Source organism: Scyliorhinus canicula, chromosome 5 (genome assembly GCF_902713615.1).
Source record: "Scyliorhinus canicula chromosome 5, sScyCan1.1, whole genome shotgun sequence".
Classification (NCBI taxonomy): domain Eukaryota; kingdom Metazoa; phylum Chordata; class Chondrichthyes; order Carcharhiniformes; family Scyliorhinidae; genus Scyliorhinus; species Scyliorhinus canicula.
Genome location: NC_052150.1, coordinates 39312607 through 39337915, shown reverse-complemented (window position 1 = coordinate 39337915; position 25309 = coordinate 39312607). Strand labels below are relative to the sequence as shown.

General features: G+C 46.8%; 1 protein-coding gene across 2 annotated transcripts in view; it reads left to right on the top strand.

The window, feature by feature from the left end:
- acot13 (acyl-CoA thioesterase 13) overlaps nt 1–22412 on the top strand; it is a 35922-nt gene extending 13510 nt beyond the window's left edge. The window contains exons 2-4 of one of the 2 annotated variants that reach the window (XM_038796948.1): nt 21–221; nt 20164–20348; nt 22160–22412. In XM_038796948.1, the coding sequence (XP_038652876.1) occupies nt 20164–20348; nt 22160–22316 (342 nt within the window). In that variant the 5' untranslated portion in view covers nt 21–221 and the 3' untranslated portion in view covers nt 22317–22412. Of the gene's footprint in view, nt 1–20; nt 222–9188; nt 9476–20163; nt 20349–22159 lie in introns of those variants that run through there. The other variant, XM_038796947.1, reaches the window with a different exon arrangement.
- Nucleotides 22413–25309: the final 2897 nt, after the last annotated feature.

Below are 25309 nucleotides of genomic sequence, written 5' to 3'. Positions count from 1 at the left end.
TGTCTCCTTTCTCAACACAGATGCTGTTATCTAAGACGACCATCAATTCACGCGAGACAGAGAGCTGAAGTGAACAGTGGCTTTAATCGACTAGAACAGTGTCTGCCTGCGACTGCTCTGCTACTGAGAGCCGCCTACAGGGCTACTGCTCTTTATACCTCCCCTCAAGGGGGTGGAGGCAAGGACGGAGCCCACAAGGGCACCACCATGATACATCACAGGTAATACCTTACAATGGTCCACAGGTGGAGCCTTCATGGGCAACTGCATGATACAGTAACATACATGGTGAATGGTTAGTGCAATACGTTCACCACAAACCTAACTCTTTTAAATTCATGAAGCTTAATTAAATGGCACTGAAACAAAGTTGTGTTTCAGCCAATCATTTTGACACTAGAATCCTGTTTTGTAGATGACAGCCACTGCATCTACTGACCATGTTGGTAGAAAACATCTTGGAGGCTCACTTGTTTCAATACCATTCAGGTATTTAAGGGACTGAAAAGAAACTACATTTATAAAGCACCGTAAATTTTCAGGACATCTCGAATTACTTCAGAACAAATGTGTAGTCACTGTTGCTATGTAGGCAAATGTGGTAGCCAATTTGTTGGGAAGGAAAGGTCATGGAGGAACCTGCAAACAAAGATGATGAATCTTAAGTGAACTAAGACACAATCTTGATGAACAGGACATAGTGAGAATTTGGATGCAAGTTGTTTTGTATACGTTGGGTGCAGTCAGATGGAAATAGGCAGTCTTCATGCAAACATGCAGTTAAATGTTTATCTTGGAATCAAATACATCAAAGTTGCCTCTCCGTTGCCATTGGAAAGGGATGGAGTTTGTAGCTCATGAATGGAGTTTACAGCTGGGACCAAAGACGATGGTTTCAATCTTCCTAACTTTTCATTGTTGGAAATCTCTGCTAATCTGATGTCAATGGATATTCTGATAATTGAAAAACAGTCAAGGGTTTGACAGAGTTTTAAAGGGCCAAACACACAAAGCTCTCCCCTGCTCTAGCCCTGAACTTGCATTTTTCTCTACCATCTCTATTTTCCTAGTTTAAGGGGCATCTTGACAAATACATGAATAGGATGGGAATAGAGGGATACGGAACCCGGAAGTGTAGAAGACTTTAGTTTAGACGGGCAGCATGGTCGGCGCAGGCTTGGAGGGCCGAAGGGCCTGTTCCTGTGCTGTACTTTTCTTTGTTCTTTGTTTTCTCCTATCTGATCATTTTCTTAATGGAATGCTATCTTCGCTAATTAAATACCCCCAATCATATAACTATGTGGTGCTTGGTCAAAGGCTTTTTCTAAAGTTCATGTGTACAATAGATGAAGTACTTTAATGTAGGAAATGTAATTGCCAATTTACAACAAATTGCCACATGAGCAATGATCAAATAATCTGTTTTAGTGTGGTTTAATTCAGGTTCAATTTAAATTTAACATTATTTCTCCGTACTCCATTCTTCCAGAAATGAAACATGGGGCTGGATTCCCCGCTGCGCCACATTTCTGCCCTGACCCGCCGACAGGATTCTCCATCACGGCAGCCGGTCAATGGAGTTTCCCATTGCACATTTCACATAATGCACAGCCACACCATCCGCGATTGCAGAGCACCCTCTGACTCCTGGGATATCCACATGGTTTGGCTCCAAATGCCGCTCATTAGTCCAGTTACCATGTGACCCCATTACTCAGAGATCTGGGCTCCAAAGGCTAACATTTGTTGCACATCCCTGCCCTTGTGAAAGTGGTGGTGAGCAGCCTTCTTGAATCGCAGCAATCTGTGTGGTGGAACAACACTACAGTGCTGATAATGAGAGACTTCCAGGATTTTGATCCAGTGACAGTGAAGGAATGGCAATATAGTTCCAAGTGTAGGTATAGTTCGAACCTTGACTAGATGCTGCAGTGCATCTTGTATATGGTATACTCCACTGCTGCCAAAATACATCGCTGTTGGAGGGATTGAATGTTTAAAATGGTGAATAGGATGCCAATCGAAAGACTGCTTTATCCTGGATTGTGTTGAGCTTCTTGAGTGTTGTTGGAACCCCACTTAACCAACCAATAGAGAGTTTCCCCCTGATTCCCACTGACTCCAGTTTAACTAGGCTTCCTTGATGCCATACTTAGTAAAATGCTGCCTTGATGTCAAGGACAGTCACTCTCTCCTCACCTGATGAGTTCATCTCTTTTTTCCATGTTTGAGCCAAGGCTGTAATGAGATCAGGAGCTGAGTTTCACTGGCAGAACCCAAACTGTGCATCAGTGAGCAGGTTATTGCTAAGTAAATGTTGCTTGATAGCACTATCAACAACCCCTTCTGCCACATTGATGATCGAGAGTAGACTGATGGGGTGGATATTGACCAGGTTAGATTTGTCCTGCTTTTTGTGGACAGGACATATGTGGGCAGTTTTCCACATTGCTGGGTAGATGCCAGTATTGTAGCTAAACTGGAACAGTTTGGCTTGGGGTGTGGCTAGTTCTTGCAGTGTCCAATGGACTCCTCATCAAGAGTACATCATTTGCCCTTAGTATCCTCGGTGTTTCTTCCAAGCAGTGTTCAACATGGAGGAGTACTGATTTATCAGCTAAGAGAGAATGATAAGTGGTAATCAGCAGAAGGCTTCCTTGCCCATGTTTGACCTGATGCCAGGAGATCACATGGGTTCCAAAGTCAATGGTGAGGACCAGTGGTGCAGTGGCAAATTTTGAGATGCAGGAGCTTTAAGAAAATGTGTTGACCATATCATTTCAAAATTTACTATTACATTGTTTTCATATCCAAAGATATGTTTTCATATCACAGTCCAAAGATGTGCGGGTTAGGTGGATTGACCATGCTAAATTGCCCGTAGTGTAAGGTTAATGGGGGGATTGTTGGGTTACGGGTATACGGGTTACGTGGGTTTAAAGTAGGGTGATCATTGTTCGGCACAACATCGAGGGCCGAAGGGCCTGTTCTGTGCTGTACTGTTCTATATGTATTGATGTATGTAAGCTTACAAGTGAAAAATATTATTGCCGGGCAGGCATTTTATTTCATATCATTTTTAAAAAATTAGTCTTTAACATAATTAGAATTTTATTATACAACAGTTTAGTTATTTAAATCAAGCCAATTAAAAACACGAATTACAGAAAATGTTGCTTACTTCTGACTGGCAGATGGTATATACAGAGATCGCTGCTTTTCTTGATTTACATTGATGACCTCGATCTGGTGTACATGGCACAACTTCAAACTTTGAAGACGATGCAAGACTTGTGAAGTGTGGGAAGGATTGTGATAGATTTCAAGAGGATACAGACAGGCTGGTGCAATGGGCAGACACGTGGAAGATAAAATTTAATGTCGAGAAGTGTGAAGTTATACATTTTGGTCAGAAGAACAAGGAGAGGGTGACATAAAATAAAGGGCACAATTCCAAAGGAAATGCCGGGGTAGAGGGAGCTGGATGGATATGGGCATAAATCACTGAAGGTTCAGGACAGGTTGAGAAAGCAGTTAATAAATTATACTGAATCCTGTGTTTTATACATAGGGGAACAGAGTTCAAAACCAAATAAGTTATGAAGCTTCATAAAAAACTGTTTCAGCCTCAACGGGAAGGATTTGAAGGTTTGAGAAAGGGACAGAAAAGATTTACAGGAATGGTTCTGAGGATGAGAGACTTCAGTTATGTGGATAGACAGATGAAGCTGGAGTTGGTCTCCTTGGAGAAGGGAAGGTTGAGGGGAGATTTGTTAGACATGTTCATCACAAGTCTGGAGAGAGTAAATGGGGAGAGGCTGTTCCCATTGGCAGAAGGTTCAGAACCCTGAGGTGATTAACAAAAGAATCAGAGAGAACAGGAGGAAAATATCTTTCGGCAACAAGTAGAATTTACTGTCTGAGCGTGTGGTTGAGACAAATTTAAATGCGGTTTTCAAAGGGGAACTGGATAATTATCTGAAGAGAAAAGATTTTACTGGACGACAGGCATAACGTCCAGGAGTTGGACGAGCTGAGTCGCTGTTGCAAAGAACTGACACGGAGACAATGTGCTGAATGTCCTCCGCTGTAACCATTCTATAATTCTGGTATAGATACATTCATGGAAGTTAACAAACACATGAGGAAGAAAGAAGCGGAAGGTTAGCCTGATAGTGTGATCAAGAGGGGTGGGAGGAGCTTTTAAAAAATAAATTTAGAGTACCCAATTATTTTTTCCGATGAAGGGGCAATTTAGCGTGGCCAATCTGCCTATCCTGCACATCTTTGGGTTGTTGGGGTGAAAGCCACGCAGACATGGGGAGAACGTGCGAACTCCACACGGACAGTGACCGGGATTCAAACCCAGGTCCTCAGCGCCTTAGGCAGCAATGCTAACCACTGTGCCACCGTGCTGCCCTGCTTGTGTGGAACTTAAATACCAACATAGATGATGCATTGGCCTGTTCCTGTGCTGTAAATTCCATGTAAAGCTGCCAGCAGAGAATACATACACAACTGCATTTCACATCCTCTGGCCATCACTGAAAGCTCCAGATGTTCCAGTCAACCCTCAACTGTCTGGCCTGAACTCAAACTCCAGGAACTTGTGGCCAAACGTTCCCCTGTGTCCCACCTAATAATGAAGGTAGGAATTACTCGATGTGGTCCCTGTGTCACTGCCTCTGAATCACAAGTCACAGTCTGTCCTGGTTATGAGGTGAATTCCCTTCACTTCTGATCATTATCATCAGTGAACCAAATCTCCCTGCACATGTTACTCCTGGATACAAGTAGCTTCAACATCGGAGGCAGTGAGGCTTAAAATCAACACGATTCCTGAAAATCCAGTCAGACAAAATGGAGTCGATTCCACTGAGACCAGTGGAAATAAAAATCTATAGAGCACATAAGACCATACAAAATAAGAGCAGGAGTTGGCGATTAGGCCCATCAAACCTACTTCACCATTCAGTAAGATCTGATGGCTGATCTGATTGTGGCCTCAACTCCATTTCTTGCCTCATCAGAGGGGTGGAACTCGGGGGAGCTGGTGGCCACCGTCACCAATCTATGGGATGGGTCCGGGTTGGCACCCAACGCCTCCTCCTCCCGGTCAGTGCCCATATGGCCCTGGGGTTCAGCTCGGAAGGCGGGGTAGCTGGTTCGAGCCCGACTGTCCCTGCATCATCTGGCTCTGCCAGCCCTGGTGGCTCCCTGATGCTTGCACCATCGTGTCGACACTCTTGGCGATGCTCCTCAGTGACTGGGCCATGCTCTGCAGCACCTCAGCAATGCCCATCTACAACTGGGACAAGCTCTGCAGCGCAGGACATGGCCTGCAGCACCTCATCAAGGTCAGCATGATACCGGGTCACTGAAGGGAGGTGTCCTGAGATGAGACCCCTTAAAACCAGATAGCTAGGATAACACTAGAATAGTTCTACATAAGTTAGTTTATTGAGGATTGTGACTAATCATTGAAAGTATACCCAGTAATCATTATTAACTACTAAACATGTATTCTTAGAACTTAGCAGTAACATGCATTTAAACACTTGCTAATAGCAGTGGCCACAATGTATGATGGGATTTAAGCTAGCTACCTTGCTCATATTCTTAAGACAGACAGAATGAGACAGAAATAATGTGGTCAGCAATAACACAACTAGCTCAATGAGCAGTTTCTATGAGTAGCTTCAACATAGCAGGGTAGCATGGTGGTTAGCATAAATGCTTCACAGCTCCAGGGTCCCAGGTTCGATTCCCGGCTGGGTCACTGTCTGTGCGGAGTCTGCACGTCCTCCCCCTGTGTGCGTGGGTTTCCTCCGGGTGCTCCGGTTTCCTCCCACAGTCCAAAGATGTGCGGGTTAGGTGGATTGGCCATGCTAAATTGCCCGTAGTGTCCTAATAAAAGTAAGGTTAATGGTGTGGGGGGTTACGGGTATAGGGTGGATACGTGGGTTGAGTAGGGTGATCATGGCTTGGCACAACATTGAGGGCTGAAGGGCCTGTTCTGTGCTGTACTGTTCTATGTTCTATCCTGCGCACAGATAAACAGGCAGGATCTGACTGAGATAAGGAAAATGGATTGGATTGGATTGGATTTGTTTATTGTCACGTGTACCGAGGTACAGTGAAAAGTATTTTTCTGCAAGCAGCTCAACAGATCATTCATTACATGGAAGAAAAGGGAATTAAACAAAATTCAAGAAAATACATGAGAATTAAATAATAGGGCAACACAAGATATGCAATGTATCTTCAAGCCTGCAAGAGAAGATAAAAGAGAGAGGTTAGTAACAATGTTAGCTTTAGAATTAATTTTTAAAAGATTAGAACGAGTATAAGTTAAGTAAAAAGTGGATCTGTTGGGGAGAGCTTGCAGAGAGTCGCCTCGCTCCGGCGCCATCTTGCCACACTGGGAATAGGGGAGAACAAGAGATAGCGGATACAAGAGTCCTAGAAAACAACAGATGACCAGGGAACAGGGGCAGGGTCAAATCATGAACTAATCACATAGTCACCATGCTGCCTAAAGCAAAATTCATTGGTCAAGGTAAAATCGACAGCTCCAAGCATTGGATGGAGTCCAACTGGGGTGAGCTACTGATGTTTGGAAATTGTATAACTGTTGCACCTGAAACAATATAAAGTAGAGTGGTTTTGACATTTATTCAAATCACACTCTCTCGTATGTTGACCAAGTTTGGAAAATAAAGCCGTCTTAACCAGAGTTGCTATCTCTGTGGGTCCTTGTGTTTAGCTGAGCCATAACTAAGGGGGAGGATCCTCACGTAAAAGTAATCTGAAAACGATCCTACAGTCACATCCCCCAGCGAGTCGGGCATTCCATTGAGACACTAAGCCATGGTTGTCACTGACTGCGCGATGCCTTGGACACTAATGGTGCTGACGTCGTGCACCAGGCTCTCCACTGCGGTTACCACGTTATCAATGCCATGCATTGCCGGCAACATCCCCTGTGCCCATAGCCTCGAGGACTCCTCCAATCAGTTATGGATCTGCTGGAGTGTCGCTGACATCTCCCGCTGAATGTCCTGACCGCACCCTAACGTCTCCATCAGCTCCAGGCATACCTCTTCCATAGGCTTAGTATCAGGCTGGGATCCAGCTGAGTCCTGGGATCCAGCAGACCTCTGACTGCTGTCTCACCTGGAGGTTCCTTCCTCCACCTGATGTACATCAGCAGCTGTGTGGTGCACCTGGGATGGGCCAGTGACATTGGCTGGAGGACCTGTAGGAGAATGGACATGTGGTCAGTGGGAGGGATGGGTCAGTCAGTAAGGCAATAACAACTCACGTTTGACACGTCCTCTGGGCAGAGCCCGGTGGTTCTTCACCTCCACGGCATCCACCAACCTCCACATGGGTGACTGCCCTGTCCTCGGCCACCCCAGTCACATCTTGGACCTGCTCTTTGAAGGCGGTGAGGATTCTTAAGTCTGGCACCCTGCCATCAGTCTGGGCCCTCTCCCAGCGATTGTGGGAGAGACTTTCCTGAGGAGTCACAGAGAGAGCATCGTTAGCCAAATGTGTGGTTCACAGTGGTGTGTGGTGGGGGGGGGGGGGTGGTGTGAAGAAAGGGTGGGGGTTATTGAAGGGAGAGGAGGGGGGACAAGGGAGTGTTAGGGGGTTTGAAGGGAGGGGGTGAAGGGAGGGTTGAGCGTCGCATAGAGAGTTGGGGGGCTGGATGCTCGTGTGGGGGTGGAACGGTCTCGGAGGGTGGGGGTGTGGGGGGCGTTGGTGTCTACTCACTCCTGCTGCCCGGTTAGGTCGTTGACCTTTTTCGGCACTGGAGGCCAGTCCTCCTAGTTACTCTCCCAGAGCTTACCGCCACCACCTCGTCCCAGGACTGACTGCCTTGGGAGGGCACTCGGGGGAACAGGACATTCCTCCTGGCCTCCACTGCGCCTCGGAGCCTCCCCAGGTCAGCATCCCTGAATATTGGGGCTGGTCTCCTGGGCGCCATTGTTGTGGACTGGCTGGGGTTGGCTCAGCTGCTTCAGTGCTGTTCAACCCTGTTAGTGGGGGAGGGGGCTGGCGAGTAAGGTGCCAGCGAATCTGCTGGTGAGCCTTCATTTGCAGCGAGAAGCCTGTGGGGCCATTAACGTTGAATAGCGTTGCCGGCCTTGCTGGGCCAGAGCGCCAGGAAACGCACAGCAGTTCCCGCTCGCTACCACACTTGGAAATCTTTCTGGAGAATTGCGCCCTAGGGGCTAGATTCTCCCATTTTGAGGCGGTGTCCCCACGCCGGCGTGGGAACTGTGGCATTTTACGACAGAACAATGGCGTAAACGGCCACCAATCCTCCGTTTGGCTGGGGGCTAGAGTCAAGTCAGCGGAGAGAACCGGCTGTAGCTGCTGAAATGACCCGTAGAATTGCCGGGTCCATGGCCATACATGTGCACGGCAGCGGCCTGCCGCGGCAACATGCGCCGGCTGCTTGTGGACCCGGCCTGCGAAATAGTCCCCCCCCCCCCTTTGGCTGACTCGTGTGCCCTGAACCACCCCCCAACAGTGCTCCTAGCCTCTGATAAAGTCCCCCCTGACTGCGGATCGGCCCTCCCCCGACTGTGGCGACGCCGAAGTCCGCAGCCGCCATGCCGAGTTCCCGACGGGTGAGACCATGAGAGACCCACGCTATCGGGAACTCGGCTGGTCAGGGGCAGAGCATCGGGGGCATTGCCTGAGGCCATCGATAGGCACATGCCGTACTCTCCGAGTATGCTATTTCGGAGGGAGAGGCGCATCGCAAAAGCGGCTGACCCGATTTGGTCAGGAACTATGATTCTCCGGCCGATCGCCGAATGCGATTTCGCCTTCGGTGACCGGAGAATCCAGCCCTGTATGTCTCAATAAGGTCGCCTCTCATTCTTCCAAACTCCAATGAGAGAGTGTAGGATACTTAACGTTAGTTTCACCACTGGGAGAATTGGTCCTACCTTAGTTATTCCTCCCACTTTTCTCTTCATGACCTCCTTTGGACAGTAAGATAAAGCCTCCAACTGTTGATTTTGGCAAGTTTGACTGTGTAAAGAAACTGATTCTTTTAAAAAAAAGTTTTAAAACCAACCCGCGGGTTAAAAAAAAATAGCCTTGGAATCCCTGTAAAGAGATCCACTAAAAGTGGTTCATTTCGGAAGGGACAATGCAGCAAGGAACGGAAGTTAGCCAGTGGGTTAGCAGTGGAGCCTGTGAGTGCAGGAAGCTCGGGCTGCCAGCGCTGTGTTGAGACCTGCTGGTGCCGGGAGAGGAGAGTTGCTGATCAGCTGGAGCTGCAACAATCTGACCTGCTGCAAGCCGAGAGCCTTCGCACAGTTCCCCATTCGCCTGCCAAGCAGCAGCTTCAAGCTTGGGACTCCAGGCTATGGCTGCTTCGACCTTGAGTGCCCTGAGGCAGGTCGTCCAGGGGATGACGGGCGGAACCGGCTTCGATCGGGTTTTGAATAAGGTAGACGATGGCCGGCAGCTTTCTCGAGCGTCGCCAGCCTTTACTGAAGCCAAGTCGGGGTTCAATCGGGGGCATTTCAGGAGACTAACAGCAGCCCTCCCCCAAAATAAAACATACACCCTCACCATCTGTAAAGATCTGACTCAGATGGCCATTCTCAATGTATCTTTGCACAGTTCGAATGTTAATAGTGTCCAGGCTAGGGGAGCAGTTGTTCCGATTGCGTTGGTATGTTTTTGGGGGGGATGATATCCGGGTTTGTTTTACTGCATAATGCCCGAAATTAACATGGATGCAACTTATTTACTTCTCGAATTTTATGTGTGGAATATTCAGCAGCTCCTAAAAGACACTAAAAGGTGCTGCAACCAGTAACAACTCCACCTTTATTACTCTGCAACTGGTAGGCATTGGGTGGCACATTGCCCTTTAACCTTTGGGACCAGGAATTGAATGAAATTAAGATCTCCCTCTGGTGGCTGTAAAAGCACTAAGTCAGCAATGGAAACAAAACTGAGGAAAATACTCCGCAGCCATAGAGTTAATGGGCTGCATGGGGGATGTGTGGAGATGTGAAAATGGAGGTGCAGACCCCACACTGGGATTCCCCCATTCCTGACGTCCCCCAAATTTTCACCAGTGTGGGTTAAGGGTGAGGGCTGTTATCCCTTTCCTGTCCACCCAACCACTCTGTTCATATCTTCCTACAGTCCTCCAGCTTTCTTCATCACTATTAACCACATGGCCTATTTTTGTATAATTTAAAAACTTCTTAATCAGGCCTGAAGTCTAAATTATTGATATAGACCACAAACAGTAAGGGACCCAGTAATTAGCCCTGCAGAACCTCCAGTTACAAAAGCAGCCGTTGGCCATTATCCCTGGGCTTCCTGCCGCTGAGCCAATTTTGGATCCAACTTGCCAGGCTCCCGGATGATGAGCTTTTAATTTTCAGACCAGTCAGCCACATGGGGCCGTGTCAAAAGACTTTCTAAAATCCATGCAGGCTACTTAAGCACCCGTATCAACCCTCCTTTTTACTTACTCAAAAAATTCAATCAAGTTAGTCACAGACTTTCCTTCACAAATCCATGCTGACTGTCCTTCTGTGTTCCTCTAAGTGGTGATTTATTCTGTCACTCAGAATTTGTACCTGTAATATGTCCATCTGCAGGGTTAGGCTGACTAAAGTACCTGGTCTAATGCTTCCCCTATTTTTAAACAATGATGCAGTTTGCAGTCCTCTGGTGTCACACCTCTAGCCAGAGAGAATTGAAAATTATGATCAGAGCCTCTGCTATTTGTTCCCTTCTTTCACCAATCTGGATTACATTTCACTCAGGCCTGCTGATTTATCTACTTTCAAGAATGCTAAGCACCTTAATATTTCCTCCCTCACCATGTTTATACCATCCGATAATTTGCACTTCTGCTCCTTAACTACATCTGCTTTGTCCCTCTCTTTGAGAACAGATGAAAAGTATTCATTTGGAACCATGCCCACATCTTCACCTCTACACACAAGTATCTTTTTGGTCTCTAATTGGCTCTACTCTTTATTGAATTATCCTCTTACTCTCTATGTATTTATAAAACATCTTATGTATTTATAAAACACTTCTCCACATGTCTGCGTGGGTTTCCTCCGGGTGCTCCGGTTTTCTCCAAAAGTCCAAAGATGTGCACGTTAGGTGGATTGGCCCTTAGTGACCAAAATTGCCCTTAGTGTTGGGTGGGGTTACTGGGTTATGGGGAAAAGGGTGGAAGTGTGGGCTCGGGTAGGGTGCTCTTTCCAAGAGCCGGTGCAGACTCGATGGGCCAAATGGCCTCCTTCTAAACTGCAAATTCTATGTAAATATTTGGTTTTTCATGACCATTCTTTGTTTTTCTCATTTCTTTTTAATTTCACTCATGGACTTTCTACACTCTTGGCTTTTGGCAGTGTTGAGCTCTTGACATCTGACTGAACCTTTTTTTTGCCTTATCCTACTCTTTGACATTGTTTGGTTGTTGATTCTTTGACATCCATTGGGTTGTAGATCTGTGGATCCTACCCTTTTTTATACTTGCCTTTGAAAGTTGTCCATTTCCAGTGTGGAGAGTGATTCAGATGTAGGGATCGGAAGATATTTGTAAAAGGTTGAGAAGATTTGGGGGCATTATACTTATGCATCTTGTTTGCTGATGCCCAAATTTCCACCATTTTCCACATCAAGAGTGGCACGGTAGCACAGTGGTTACGCCTCACAGCACCAGGGACCCGGGGTCAATACCAGCCTTGGGTTACTGTGTGGAGTTGGCACGTTATCCCCGTGTCTGCGTTGGTTTCCTCCAGGGCTCCAGTTTCCTCCTACAGTCCAAAGATGTGCAGGTTAGGAGGATTGGCAATGCTAAATTGCCCCTCAATGTCCAAAAGGTTATGTGGGGTTATGGAGTTACAGGGATAGGGCGGGAGACTGGGCACAGGGTTGGTGCAGACTCGCTGGGTCGAATGGCCTCCTTTTGCACTGTAGGGATTCTGTATGAGTAATTGATTCTCACATTTGTCATGCATTTCTCTCTGCACAAATATGGAGGAAATTTAAGACCTTTTTGTTTTAGAAGAGTCGCAAACATTTGAACTCAATGTCGACAAAACTAAAACCCTCCTCTATATTTTGCCTCTGGCTGTAGATCAGCTCTGCCCCCCCCACCCCCCGTCCCTGGCTGCCTACATTATCCAACCAAAGCAGGTGGTGCTTGGCTCAAAGATGACCCTCTTGCCTTATGACCCACTAAGACTGGAATTTTCCATGCCTGGAACACAGCCAGCTCATACCCTTACTCCCCCACCGTCCCAGCTCCCACCATTTCACTAACAAAACCATTAATGCCTTTGGTACCTCGCAGACTGTTTTATCAATCATCCTCCTTGTTAGCCTCCAATTTTACCACCAAGCTATGTTAATCTGCACATTGCCCTCCAAATCCTCACCCTTCCTTGCAAAGTTTCACAGCTCCTTCCATCCTCTTGCTTCAACCTGCTGGTTCTACATTCAGCATTCTAATTTTCCCCTCAGTCTTTGTTACCTTATTGATAATATATTTTTCCAATTGTAAAGTATTTGCAAACTGTCTACTATGGAAGGGGTGTAAATTATTGAAATCATTATAATTGTTTACATGAAAGATAATGTGTTGGATATAAAATCATATCTAGTATTGGCCAGAAAATGACATGGTTTATGAGGAAGGTGATTAGGAGCCAGCACAGACACTAAGGGTTCAATGGCCTCCTTCTGTGTAGGAAGATTTCATGAACACAGCAATTTGCTGCTAAATATCCACTATTCTGTGACCCATTGAATTCGGGGTATGATTTGAGAAAGGGCAATACAAACTCCAAGCAACAATAAAACTTCATATTTTCCGCTGAATTAGGAAAGCAGCACAGCTTATTGTTGATTTTGTGTCACACAAAAGTTTCTGGTGCTTGGAGGATTACTGCAGTTGGAGCTGAAATTAGCTAATTCAAGAAAATAGTCCCATGTGGTCTTCTTCCAATCCTTTGTAATTTTGTTACACTCAGGTGTAATTATTAGTTGCCTTGGAAGACGATGAATTCCTGTTTCGCCACTTTAAGAATATTATATTACGTGGTAACGGTTTACTACAGTGACCAATTGCAGACTATTTGTCAATGGCACTGGGTGACACGGTGGCACAGTGGTTAGCACTGCTGTCTACAGCGCCAGGGACCCGGGTTCGATTCCGATCTTGGGTGACTGTCTTAGTGGAGTTTGCACATTCTTCCCATGTCTGTGTGGGTTTCCACAGGCCCTCCAGTTTCCACCCACAGTCCAAAGATGTTTAGGTCAGGTGAATTGGCCATGCTAAATTGCCCCTTAGGTGTCCAAAAGGTTATGTGAGGTTACAGGGAGAAGGTGAGGGATTGGGCCTACATAGGGTGCTCTTTCAGAGGGTCAGGTGCAGGTTTGATGGGTTGAATGGCCTCTGCACTGTAGGGATCGGATGATTCTATGACTGAGCTGGTTGAATATTTATTAGGTGCGGATGGGAGCACCGCCGTGGCTAGGGCCCGGAGGGAGGTCCCTCTGTAGGAGCTCTCCTCCATAAGCATCCACTAGGCTTCTGGTTCCTTTATCCACCCCTTTACCCTGGGTGGTTGCCCCCCAGCGATAATATTGCAGGTTTGGGAGGGCTAGGCCCCCCCATGGATCTCGTTCTGGAGTATTCTCTTTGGGATCTTTGCGTTCTTCTCACTGTAGGAGCATGACACAGGAGTTTCACCCAGCCGGTGAATCCTGTTCCAAGCCCAAACCGCTCCAGTACCTCTATGAGGTACTTCCATTCGACTCTATCAAAGGCCTTTTCTGCGTCCAGGGAGACGATCACCTCTGGAGTTCCCTCCCTGGGTGGGGTCATGATCAAGTTCAGGAGGCGCTTGATGTTCGATGTTAGCTGTCTACCCTTGACAAAGCCCGTCAGGTCTTCTGCTACCACCTCTGGTATGCAGTCCTCCTTCCTCTTGTCTGGGACCTTGGCCAGTATTTTCGCATCTGTGTTTAGAAGCAAGATGGCCCTGTAGGAACCGCATTCTGTTGGGTCTTCAGCTTTCTTAGGCATCAGCGAGACTGAGGCTTGTGCTAGCGTAGGCGGCAGGGTGCCCCTTGCCAGTGAATCTATGAACATCTCCCGCAAGTGCGGGGCCAGTGCCATTGCAAATCTTTTGTAGAAGCCCCCCAGGAAACCATCCGGTCCCGGTGCCTTCCCTGCCTGCATGGAGCTAATACTCTCCATGATTTCACCTAGTTCTAGTGGTGCTTCCAGGCCCCGTCTCCTATCCTCCCCCACGACTGGCATGTCCAGTCCATTGAGGAACTGCGTCATCCTCAAGTCCCCAGCTGGGGCTCGGAGGTGTACAGCCCCTGGTTGAAGGTCTCGAATACTTCATTTTCCGGATACGCCACTAAGTTGCCTTTGCTGCCCCTAATCTGGGCTATTTCCCTTGTGGCTGCCTGCTTTCTCAGCTGGTGAGACAGCAAGCGGCTGCTTTGTCTCCGTATTCGTACAGGATCCCCCGTGCCTGGTGGAGCTGGTACACAGTTTTCCTTGTGGAGAGCAGGCCAAAGCTACCAAAGTAGCTTTTTCATCTCCGTGAGGAGCTCTGCAGTCGGGGCCTTGGAGTATCACCGGTCTACTTCCAGTATGAAGTCAAAGAACAAAGAACGATACAGCACAGGAACAGGCCCTTCGGCCCGCCAAGCATGTACTGGTCATGATACCACCCTGGGCCAAAACCCTCATCACTTCCTAATGCAATATCCCTCTATACCAATCCTATCCATGTATTTGGTGAGATGCCTTTTGAACGCCGTTAATGTATCTGCTTCCACAACCTTCCCTGGCAGCGTGTTCCAGACACTCATCACCCTCTGTGTAAAAAACCTGCTTCGCACATCTCCTCTAAACTTTGCCCCATGGACCTTAACTATGCCCCCTAGTGACTGACCCCTCCATCCTGGGAAAGAGTGTCTGCCCATCCACTCTATTCGTGCCTCTCATAATCTTGTAGACCTCTATCGGGTCACCCCTCAACATCTGTCATTCTAATGAAAACAGTCCCAGTTTACTCAGCCTCTCCGCACAGTTAACACCCTCCAGACCAGGCAGCATCCTGGTAAAACTCCTCCGCACCCTCTCCAAAGCCTCCACATCCTTCTGGTAGTGTGCCTGCCAGAATTGTGGGCAATATTCCAAGTGCGTCCTTACCACTGTAGCATGACTTTCCAATTTTTATACTCGATGCCCGGTCCAGTGAAGGCAAGCATTCCATATGCCTCCTCCTTTTTGATGTCAACATGACCCAGACTGTCCACACACCCGTCCCAAGAATCATCTTCTGCAAAAGTCTTTTTCTTTGGTGAACACTGATGCAAAGTACTCATTTATTTGATACCTCGCCCATTTCCTCTGGTTCAACACATAGATTCCCCCAACTATCCTTAAGTGGTCCAATTCATTTCCTGGTCACCCTTTTGCTTTTTACATATGAATAAAAAGCTTTGGGATTGACTTTAATCCTACTTTCCAAGGACTTTCATGACCTTTCCTAGCCCTCCTAGCTTCCCACTTTACTACCTTCCTACTTTCTTTGTACTCCTCAAATGTTTTGATTGCCCTCTCCCTTCTAGACCGCACAAAAGCCTCCTTTTTCTTTTTGACAAAGTTCACATTATCCCTCGTTATCCAAGGCTCCCTAAATTTCCCATACGTAACCTTCGTTCTCTCAGGACTTGCATGTATTTAGATTTAGATTTAGATTTAGAACAGTACAGCACAGAACAGGCCCTTCGGCCCTCGATGTTGTGCCGAGCAATGATCACCCTACTCAAACCCACGTATCCACCCTATACCCGTAACCCAACAACTCCCCCTTAACCTTACTTTTTAGGACACTACGGGCAATTTAGCATGGCCAATCCACCTAACCCACACGTCTTTGGACTGTGGGAGGAAACCGGAGCACCTGGAGGAAACCCACGCACACACGGGGAGGACGTGCAGACTCCACACAGACAGTGACCCAGCTGGGAACCGAACCTGGGACCCTGGAACTGTGAAGCATTGATGCTAACCACTATGCTACCGTGCTGCCATTGTAGCACCTAAGGTAGCCACCTGCAAAGGACCATGGGAATTATGGCCAACCCAGGACTCAGACAGATACACAGCCTATGTGTATCTAAAACACAGGTAACCAGACCTGATCGAAACCCCCGCTCGTTTGCATTTTAATGGCCCATTTTCTCAGGACAATAGAATTCCAATCAAGCAACCGGTGCAGCCACAGACTGATCGGCGCCACTCCCTTACTCAGAAAGCACTACTGCCAAGGTCAATGACCACTAAGGACCCGCCCAGCTACCAAGGTACCCGCCCCTTTATTGGCCAAAATTGAAGAGAGTGACCAGAGCCCTGTCGAACTATTGGGTCCAAGGTTAAGGACCGCCCCAAAGAGCGCAAAATCCCAGAGGGGTAAAAGAGGACATAGCCATGTGTTCGGTCTCTTTTGGATCCGGCCTGTGCCAACTCAATTGTAGCAGGAAAAGCCAGCCAAGTTCAAGACCAACGATTGCTACCTGATGGATGAGCCCAGTAGAGACAGAGCCACTTTCTTCGAACCAGCCAAGTGAAATCCAGATAAAGGCTTTATCCATATGCACAGTGTCGGTCGCCCTGAAGTTAAGTATAGGTTATTGTAGCTGATAGGTGTAGTTTAACTCGTAGTAGATGTCGTGTTTGCATGTCGCGATAACTCTTGTGTATATAAATAAACCATCTTTTGAACTAACTAACTGGTTGTGTGGTCATTTGATCGATAAAAGGGAAGGCTTGTGGTTCAACAACATTATTATAGAGCAACAGTATCAAAATATATCCCCCTGCTCCAGCCCATACTTCGCTCCCAGCTCCTTCAATCCCACAAACCGACCCCCAAGAAACAAATCTTTTAAGTGTCCTGATTCCTTTCTCTTCCCATCTCTGAAAATTTCCATCCCACTTCCCTGGATCAAATCTATGGTTCTCCCGAATCGGCATTTCCCTTGACTCTGCCCCCAACCCGAGTGCTGGCGAAACTGCCTCCAAATTCTCAACGAAGCTATTACTACAGGACTCCCTGAGTAGTGTTAACCAAATTTACTGAATGACGCCCAAATGAAGAAATACCAATCCAGTTCTACTTTTTGTATTTTTAACTTCAATGTGGATGAAAATCAAATGAAATGAAATGAAAATGAAAGTGGATCAGAATCCACTTACATTTAACATGAATAACCATAATTGTATGGAATAGCAAATGTGAGATTATCCCAAGATTTCAGACATTCATATCATTCCCTGCAAGATTGTTGCACCATATGCAGTCTGTCTTTCCAATTCTGCTTCCAGAATGCAGGATCTCTTCCTTGAGTCGCAGTAACTCCACTCCAGAGTCCCACAGAAACAGTCATCACCCAACTGATCCTGCAAAACCTCCTCAGCTATATTCATGACAGTTTGATGCCCATCAGCTTGGGCAAGGAGTTGGTTGTCAAGCACTTAATGTGATTTCCTTCATTAGTCCACAATTTCTAGCTCATGATGTACTTGCTGCTTATGAGTTTAAAAAATTTTTTTTAGAGTACCCAATTAATTTCTTTCCAATTAAGGGGCAATTTAGCGTGGCCAATCCATCTAGCTTTCATATCTTTGGGTGGTGGGGGCGAAACCCACGCAGACACGGGGAGAAAGTGCAAACTCCACACGGACAGTGACCCAGAGCCGGGATCGAACCTGGGACCTTGGCGCCGTGAGGGCGCAGTGCTAACCCACTGCGCCGCCGTGCTGCCCTGTACGTGCTGCTTCCGAGTTAGCTAAAATAGCTACGCTGGGATCAAACTAGAGCTTCCTGATATATAGTTAGCAAATTGTCAGCATGAGGCAGCACACCTTACAATGGTTGCAATTCTGGTAGATGTCTACTATCTTGCGCAAAGAAAAAACAATCTTAATTGCCATTGGCAATGTGAATCATTGAAGTCCTAAAACTGGATGCAAAAACAAATGAAAGAAACTGGAAACTCAAAACTGAAGCCATGTGTATGTCAACTGTAAAAAATACAACTGGGTGATTAGAAGGCTATAGGTTACTTAACAAATTGCCAGCACTTTTTAAAAATGTTGCCCCTTTGATTTATGACCCCATCTGGAACCTTGCCTTGCAGTTGCCCCTAGGTTCTACCCTCCTTGAACGTAAGTTTATCCAAAACTCTGCTGATCACGTCCTAACTTGCACCAGGTCCTGTTCAGCCATCCACCCCTGTACTCGCTAATGTATGTTGGCTCCCAGTTAAGAAACACCTTGATTTTACAATTGTTATCAATCGTGAAAGGGCAGCACGGGAGTACAAGTGGCTAGCACTGTGGCTTCACAGCGCCAGGATCGATTCCCCGCTGGGTCACAGTCTGTGCGGAGTCTGCACGTTCTCCCCGTGTCTGCGTGGGTTTCCTCCGGGTGCTCCGGTTTCCTCCACAATCCAAAGACGTGCAGGTTAGATGGATTGGCCATGATAAATTGCCCTCAGTGACCAAAAAGGTTAGGGGGGGTTATTGGGTTACGGGGATAGGGTGGAAGTGAGGGCTTAAGTGGGTTGCGATGGGGCGAATGGCCTCCTTCTGCACTGTATGTTCTATGTTCTATCCTTGATTTCAAATTCCTCCTGGGTCTCACCTGTCCCTATCTCGATATTCTCCATCCAACCTCGTAACCTTTCAAGAGGTCAGTACTCTTCTAATTCCGACCTCTTGAGCATTCCTCACCCTGATTACTCCATCAGTATTGGTCATTCCTTCATAATAAAAGTAATATGCTGCAAGTGAAGAAAAGTCACACAAACTCAATACGTTAACTCTGTTTCTCTCCCCACCGATGCTGCCGGACCTGCTGAGCTTTTCCAGCACTTTCTGTTTTTATTTGGTTGTGCTTAGGACAGTGCCATAAGCTCTGGAATTCCCTCCCTAAACCTTGCTGCCTCTCCACCTATATTTCCTCCTCAAACACACTCCTTAAAACCTGCCCCTTTGACCAAATTATTTGGTCAACTGCCATGTCTTTTTGTGGCTTGGTGCCAAATTTCATTTCATAATTCTCCTCCATTCATTGGGATGCTTCACTATTTTGAAGGTGTTATATAATTAAAGATTGTCATTGTCATATTCTCAGTACATTTTTAGAGATGTACAGTAAACACAGTAATGTACCTTTCAATGAGACAAGGAAAGAACAAACTCAACTCACACACTGCCTTTCAATTAACTTGCAACCAATGGAGTACTTTTGAAGGATAAAAGTTATCCTGTAGGAAACAGGGCAGCTAATTTGCACACAGCAAAATCCATAGGAGGTTTGAAATAGTACCAATGGATCGTTAATGCCCATCCAAGAAGAACAAAGAACAATACAGCACAGGAACAGGCCCTTCGGCCCTCCAGCCTGTATCGGTCATGATACCAACCTTGGCCAAAACCCTAAAGAGCAAAGAACAATAAGATAGAACATTTCAGCGCAGTACAGGCCCTTCAGCCCTCGATGTTGCACCGACCTGTGAAACCACTCTAAAGCCCATCTACACTATTCTGTTGATGCACAATCAATGGACACGAAACGTAGGTGTAGTCTGAATCGAAAGGTTTTAATCAGCAAGAAGTGAGCCCAGCAGCAGGAGTACAGAAATGGCCTGGCTGCTGGGGAACACGGGTTCTTATACCCCGCCTCATAGGCGGAGCTACCTTCCTCTCAACCAATGAGAATACAGAGAACAAAATACTTGGGCCAATGGGCAGCGAGCCCTCTGCACCAATGGCAGCTCACACTCCCAGGTACCGTAATACCCCTAGCCATACTACCACATCTGTTATCATCCATATGTTTATCCAATGACCATTTAAATGCCCTTAATGTTGGCGAGTCCTCTACTGTTGCAGGCAGGACATTCCACGCAACAATGAAGCCAATAATAATAAAAGAAGGTAGACAAGGCTTCAGTTTAAGGCCCCTAAGGAACAATGCTCGTGGTTTAGCAAAAGAGTACTTATAAAACCGCAAACTAAATTTCTAATGAAATTACAATTGTGCCCTTTTCTAGATGGCTGTTGTTTCAGCTTGTCCTGGGAAAATAGTCTGCGAAATGAAAGTGGAAGAGGAACATGTGAACCGAGGAGGCAATTTGCACGGTGGACTGACTGCTACTCTTGTGGATGTGGTGTCAACAACAGCCTTACTTAATACAGAACGAGCACTACCAGGAGTTAGTGTCGACATGAATATAACGTAAGAGCAATTTTCAGAACTTGGTTAATATAACTAAACTGTTTTGGTGGTATCGCAGTATTGAAGCTTTATTGCACAGCAACTGAATTCACTGCTAATAGTTTATGTAAGTAGTAGTTAATCGTAGTCCACGATGGACCATAGGCATCTCTCTGTGTTAGAGAGAGATAGAGAGAGGGACAAGTGGTTACATAGCTTGAGGAGCAAGTCAAGGAGGCATGCCTCCATGAACTACCACAGTTGGTGTGGGGATTGAACCCATTCCATTGGCATTATTCTGCAGGACCCGCTAACCTTCTGGCCAACTGAGCTAACTAATCCTATCCTACATATAGGATTGTTTTCAAATGTAAATGTGGCAGTGAAGCCGAAAGGACATTTAGAACTATATGTATGTTTGTTAGCAGAGATTACAAGTTTAAAATAGCAGAGCATAGATTCACATAGCACGGAAGGAAGCCAGTCGGTACATTTAGTCAGGACTCTCTGAAAAAGCTATCCAATCAACCTCAATAGTGTTTTCATGTGGTAAATACTGCAGCCAATTTGCACAGAACAATGGCCCCAAAACAACCAGCAATCAGATAAATTATGAAATATCCTGTTGGTTAAGCAATAACATATTGCCTGACTAAGGCACCAGTAATAACTTCCTATGCCCTTCTTTGAAAAGTCCCTGGAGTAGGTCTCAACCCCACAATCTTCTGACTCAGGTGCATGTGTGACTGATAGAAACCTTTTCGGGAAGAAATGATTTAGTGACATACCATTAAAAATCATATATTAGCCACAACAGCAGAAAATGCTGAGAGCATGTGAAAAGATCTAATAAGGAAGTCAGTATTAAAACTGACAATCACGTTGAAGAATAGACTCATTGTTAACATTACTGGGCAAACATCCCAGCTTTAGAAAACATGGTGGGAAACAGGTGGTTCGATCCTACCATTTTGTAGAAACATAGCGAAGTTTTCCCATGCTATATTATCTCTTAAAACTTAATAGACAGACATTTCGGTCAATCAGATTAATTATAATTATTTTAACCCAATCACAGTCAGAAAGGGGACAGAACCTCAAAAGATTATGATTTCCTTATGAGACCGAGAGAGAACTTTTTCTGCTCTCTCTAAAATCAGCTCTCATCTCTCTCTCTCTCTGAATTCATCTTCAACCTATCTTTTGAAACCTAGTCCTACTTTGCTTTGCAAACAGCTATTTCCTTTTGTTTCATTTTTGTGCATTTTGATCTGAAGAAATTACCACAAACTGAATTGTATTTTGAATTCAACTCAATCATCTGTATTTACCTTGGACAAACAACTTTCTAGATTCTGTATTCACATAAAATTTGACTCGATCAGTAGACTTTGGAACTGACATAAATAACTTGACTTCACCCAAGGAGCTCCATCTCGAGTTCTGTAAGATTGATATATAGTGCGGCGACACATAAGTATATTAACAAAGTACAGATCCATCAGTGACCAACTGAGTTACAGTTGATAATGGATGTAAACCTTGAGTATACCAGTTCTTTCAATTTATCTACAATTGCGGGTAGATAGGCTTCTTCCATATTGTTCAAGTACAACAGGCGAGATACACGGAGTGTCCTTGCTGGAGATATTTATGAGCAGCAGGATCCTGGCCTACCATCTAGAAAAAAGCATGACTGGCAATTAATCTGGGAGGAAAGTGGAACTGCACAATGGGATTTATTTTTGATTTCTGAACAATTTACATTAATACCCAAGAACAATTAGTTGGAGATGTATTATTATGTGACTTGTCATTATTCCTCCTTTTAGATACATGAGTGCAGCTAAACTGGGAGAAGATATTATCATAACTGCTCAGGTGCTAAAGGAAGGCAAAACTCTTGCATTTACAACTGTGGATTTGACAAGCAAGGTAACAGGAAAACTCTTAGCTCAAGGCCGACACACAAAGCATTTAGGCAGCTGAACAATTTCTTGATTCTCACAAAATGTTCTTGTTGGCCTGAGAGTTACTCTGCCTGAGAAAAATGTAACACAGAAATTAAAAGAGTTTAATTTCACATTTTGTAGACTTTGCTTTCAATTTATTTACCATGTGTCCATATTTAGTCCCACTGCTGAAAATATAGGCTAAATATGTTTTTAAGTTGAAACTGCCAGTTAATGATTCGCCCTATTGATGTTGCGCACTTAAATTTCAATGCACCATAGTGTGTCAACTAGTTTTGGACATCACCGTTCAGGTAAACTTTAAAATGCTCTCTTTACCCAGGATCAAGAACAAAAAGTGCAGGCAACACTCAGCAAATGGATCAGCAGCTGTGAAGAAAACAGACCTGTTAATGCTTCCATTGGGACCCTTTGTCAGAACAGGAAGATTCACTCTATGGAAGATAACTGACCTGCTGGGTGTTGCCTGCATTTTTTGTTTCATTTCCAAAATCTGCAGTATTTTACTATTTTTCTCCTTACCCAGGTTGATTTAAGAGTGGGGTCATTCCAAGTGGGAACACCCAAAGAGGGAAAAAAAGCGCTAAATACTACAATGGAAAGTAAACTAAGAAAAGTGAATTGCTTAAGCTGGGCTATTCGTGGTGAAATAAATTAATTATGGTTGCTTCAAAGTGGGCAAATTAAATAGTTTTGAACATACCTGATGAAATGTTAACTGTCTTTATGCTTCATAAGTAAAAACAGCTCAGAGATGCGTAAGATCACCTCGGCTGAAATCACGCTTGTAAACATTTCTGAATTTGGTGTCGTTTTTCCTATGTTTGATTTGTGCCATTTCTCACCGGCAACATTTTTAAAGCCTCTTTTCTTGGACTTTATTTTTCTGAGGTAAAGTGAGTACTGGTGCCCCAGAGAGAGAATCTGGGGAATTAATAATGGAAAATAAGGAAATGGCAGGTGGATTTAACAGATATTTTGTGCCCATCCTCACTGCAGAGGAGACAGATAACATCCCAGAAATAAGTGTGACTCAGGAGGTGAAAACAGAAGGAGGAACTTAAAACAATTACAACCACCAGAGAAAGGATACTGAGAAAATTATTAGAACTAAAAGCTGACAAGTCGGCAGGTCATGATGGAATTCATGCTGGGGTCTTAAAAGTGGCTACTGAGATGGGCTGGATTCTCCGTTAGCCAACGCCAAAATCAGGAAACACGATCGGGGATAGTATAGCTTCCGACACTGAAATCGAGGTAGACGCCGGTTTGATTCGGGATTCTCCGCGCCCCCCCCAAAAACTATGTAAAAGCGGCGCTCACCGCGGGGCCTGAAAGTACAGTAGGCATATCATTAGCGGGCCTGACGCCCGATTCTCCGGGGCCTCCGCGATTCAGCGCCTCGGATGGGCCGATTTCTACGGCATGTTTCTGATGTGCTTTTAAAAATTGTGAAGGTGGCGTCCTGGCTGCTGAGCGAGAGAGAGGAGGTAGGAAGTGGCGTGGGGTGACTGCGGGCTGCCGGCTCAGACACTGGCCTGCTGGCTGCAGCGGTGGGATGGGGGACCTGCCGGAGGAGGGGAGGGGGAGGGAGGGGGGGGAACAGGCCGAGCAGCCGGGGTTCCCCCCACAGGACAGGGGCGGCGCGCAGACACTGACCGCGATTACTGCGGCCATCTTGCTGGCCACCCACCCCGGCCCCTGGGTGCACGCAGTGATAACGCCGGTATGGATGGGCAACCGCACCCGCCCTCCCCGACCACCCCACTCACCTGGCAGCCACCCACCCAGAGCCAGACCGACGGCAGCCCCCCGTGAGGGCAGTGGCAGCCAACTGTGCCCCTGGCAGCAAGGACGGGTGCCAGGCACGGGGGCACCGACGGGGCCGGGGTGAGGGGGGGAGGAACATGCATGGGTGGGGCCCACGATGCCAAATGGGGGCCACCGTGTAGCCCATGTACCTGGTTTGGCACGAGTGTATGCACCATGCTAACATGTCTGCTTTTCACCCCATGCAGAAAATAATACCTTTTGGTCATCAACCAGCGATGCTGGCCGACATGGCCGCAGCCCTGCATAAAGCCCTGTGGCAGCATTAGCGGGGATCGCTCAGAGAGGAGGCGGAGGCTGCAGCAGAGGAAAGGAGGCGGAGGCTGCAGTAGAGGAACAGGCTGCAGAGGGGCAGGTGGCAGCCGCTGAGGCTGGAGGGCTGCCCGCCTGACAGGCCAAGGAGGAAGAGGAGGAGGAGGTGCCAAGGTGGCGCCGGATGAGGCCGGGCGCGTACATGTCATTTGAGGACCTTCAGGACCAGGATTGCAGACGGAGACTGCGGTTGAGCAGGGAAACAGTCAGACATATCTGCCAGATGATGGCACACCTGGCACCGCAGGGTTATGGGGGAGGACACCCGCTCCCGGTGGCCACCAAGGTAACGGTTGCCCTCAGCCTCTACTCGACGGGATCGTTCCAGTCGCCGAGTGGGGACCTGTCTGGCATCTCCCAGGCATCAGCGCACAGGTGCTTCTGTGCCGTCACTGACGCCCTGTATGTCCAGGCAGAGCGTTACATCCAGTACCGTGTGGACTGCGCCCACCAGGATGCCCAGGCAGCGGGCTTCGCTGCCATTGCCGGGATGCCCCGGGTCCAGGGGGTGATCGATGGGATACATGTCGCCCTATGGTCACCGGCGGATAACAGGCCGCTGTTCACAAACAGGAAGGGGGTACGGCTCCATGTACATTCAGCTGGTCTGTGACCATCAGATACAAATTATGCACGTCTGCACCTGATACCCGGGCACTGCGTACTGGCGAACTCGGTGATCCCCAACATGTTCGAGGAGCAACCCCCCCCCCCCGGGCTGCGGGGCTGGCTGCTGGGCGACAGGGGTTACCCATTGCGGTCGTGGCTGATGATGCCTATACTGAGGCCACAGACCGATGCCGAGACCCCCTACAATGATGCCCATACGGCGACCAGAGGTGTTGGTGAGCGGTGCTTTGGGGTCCT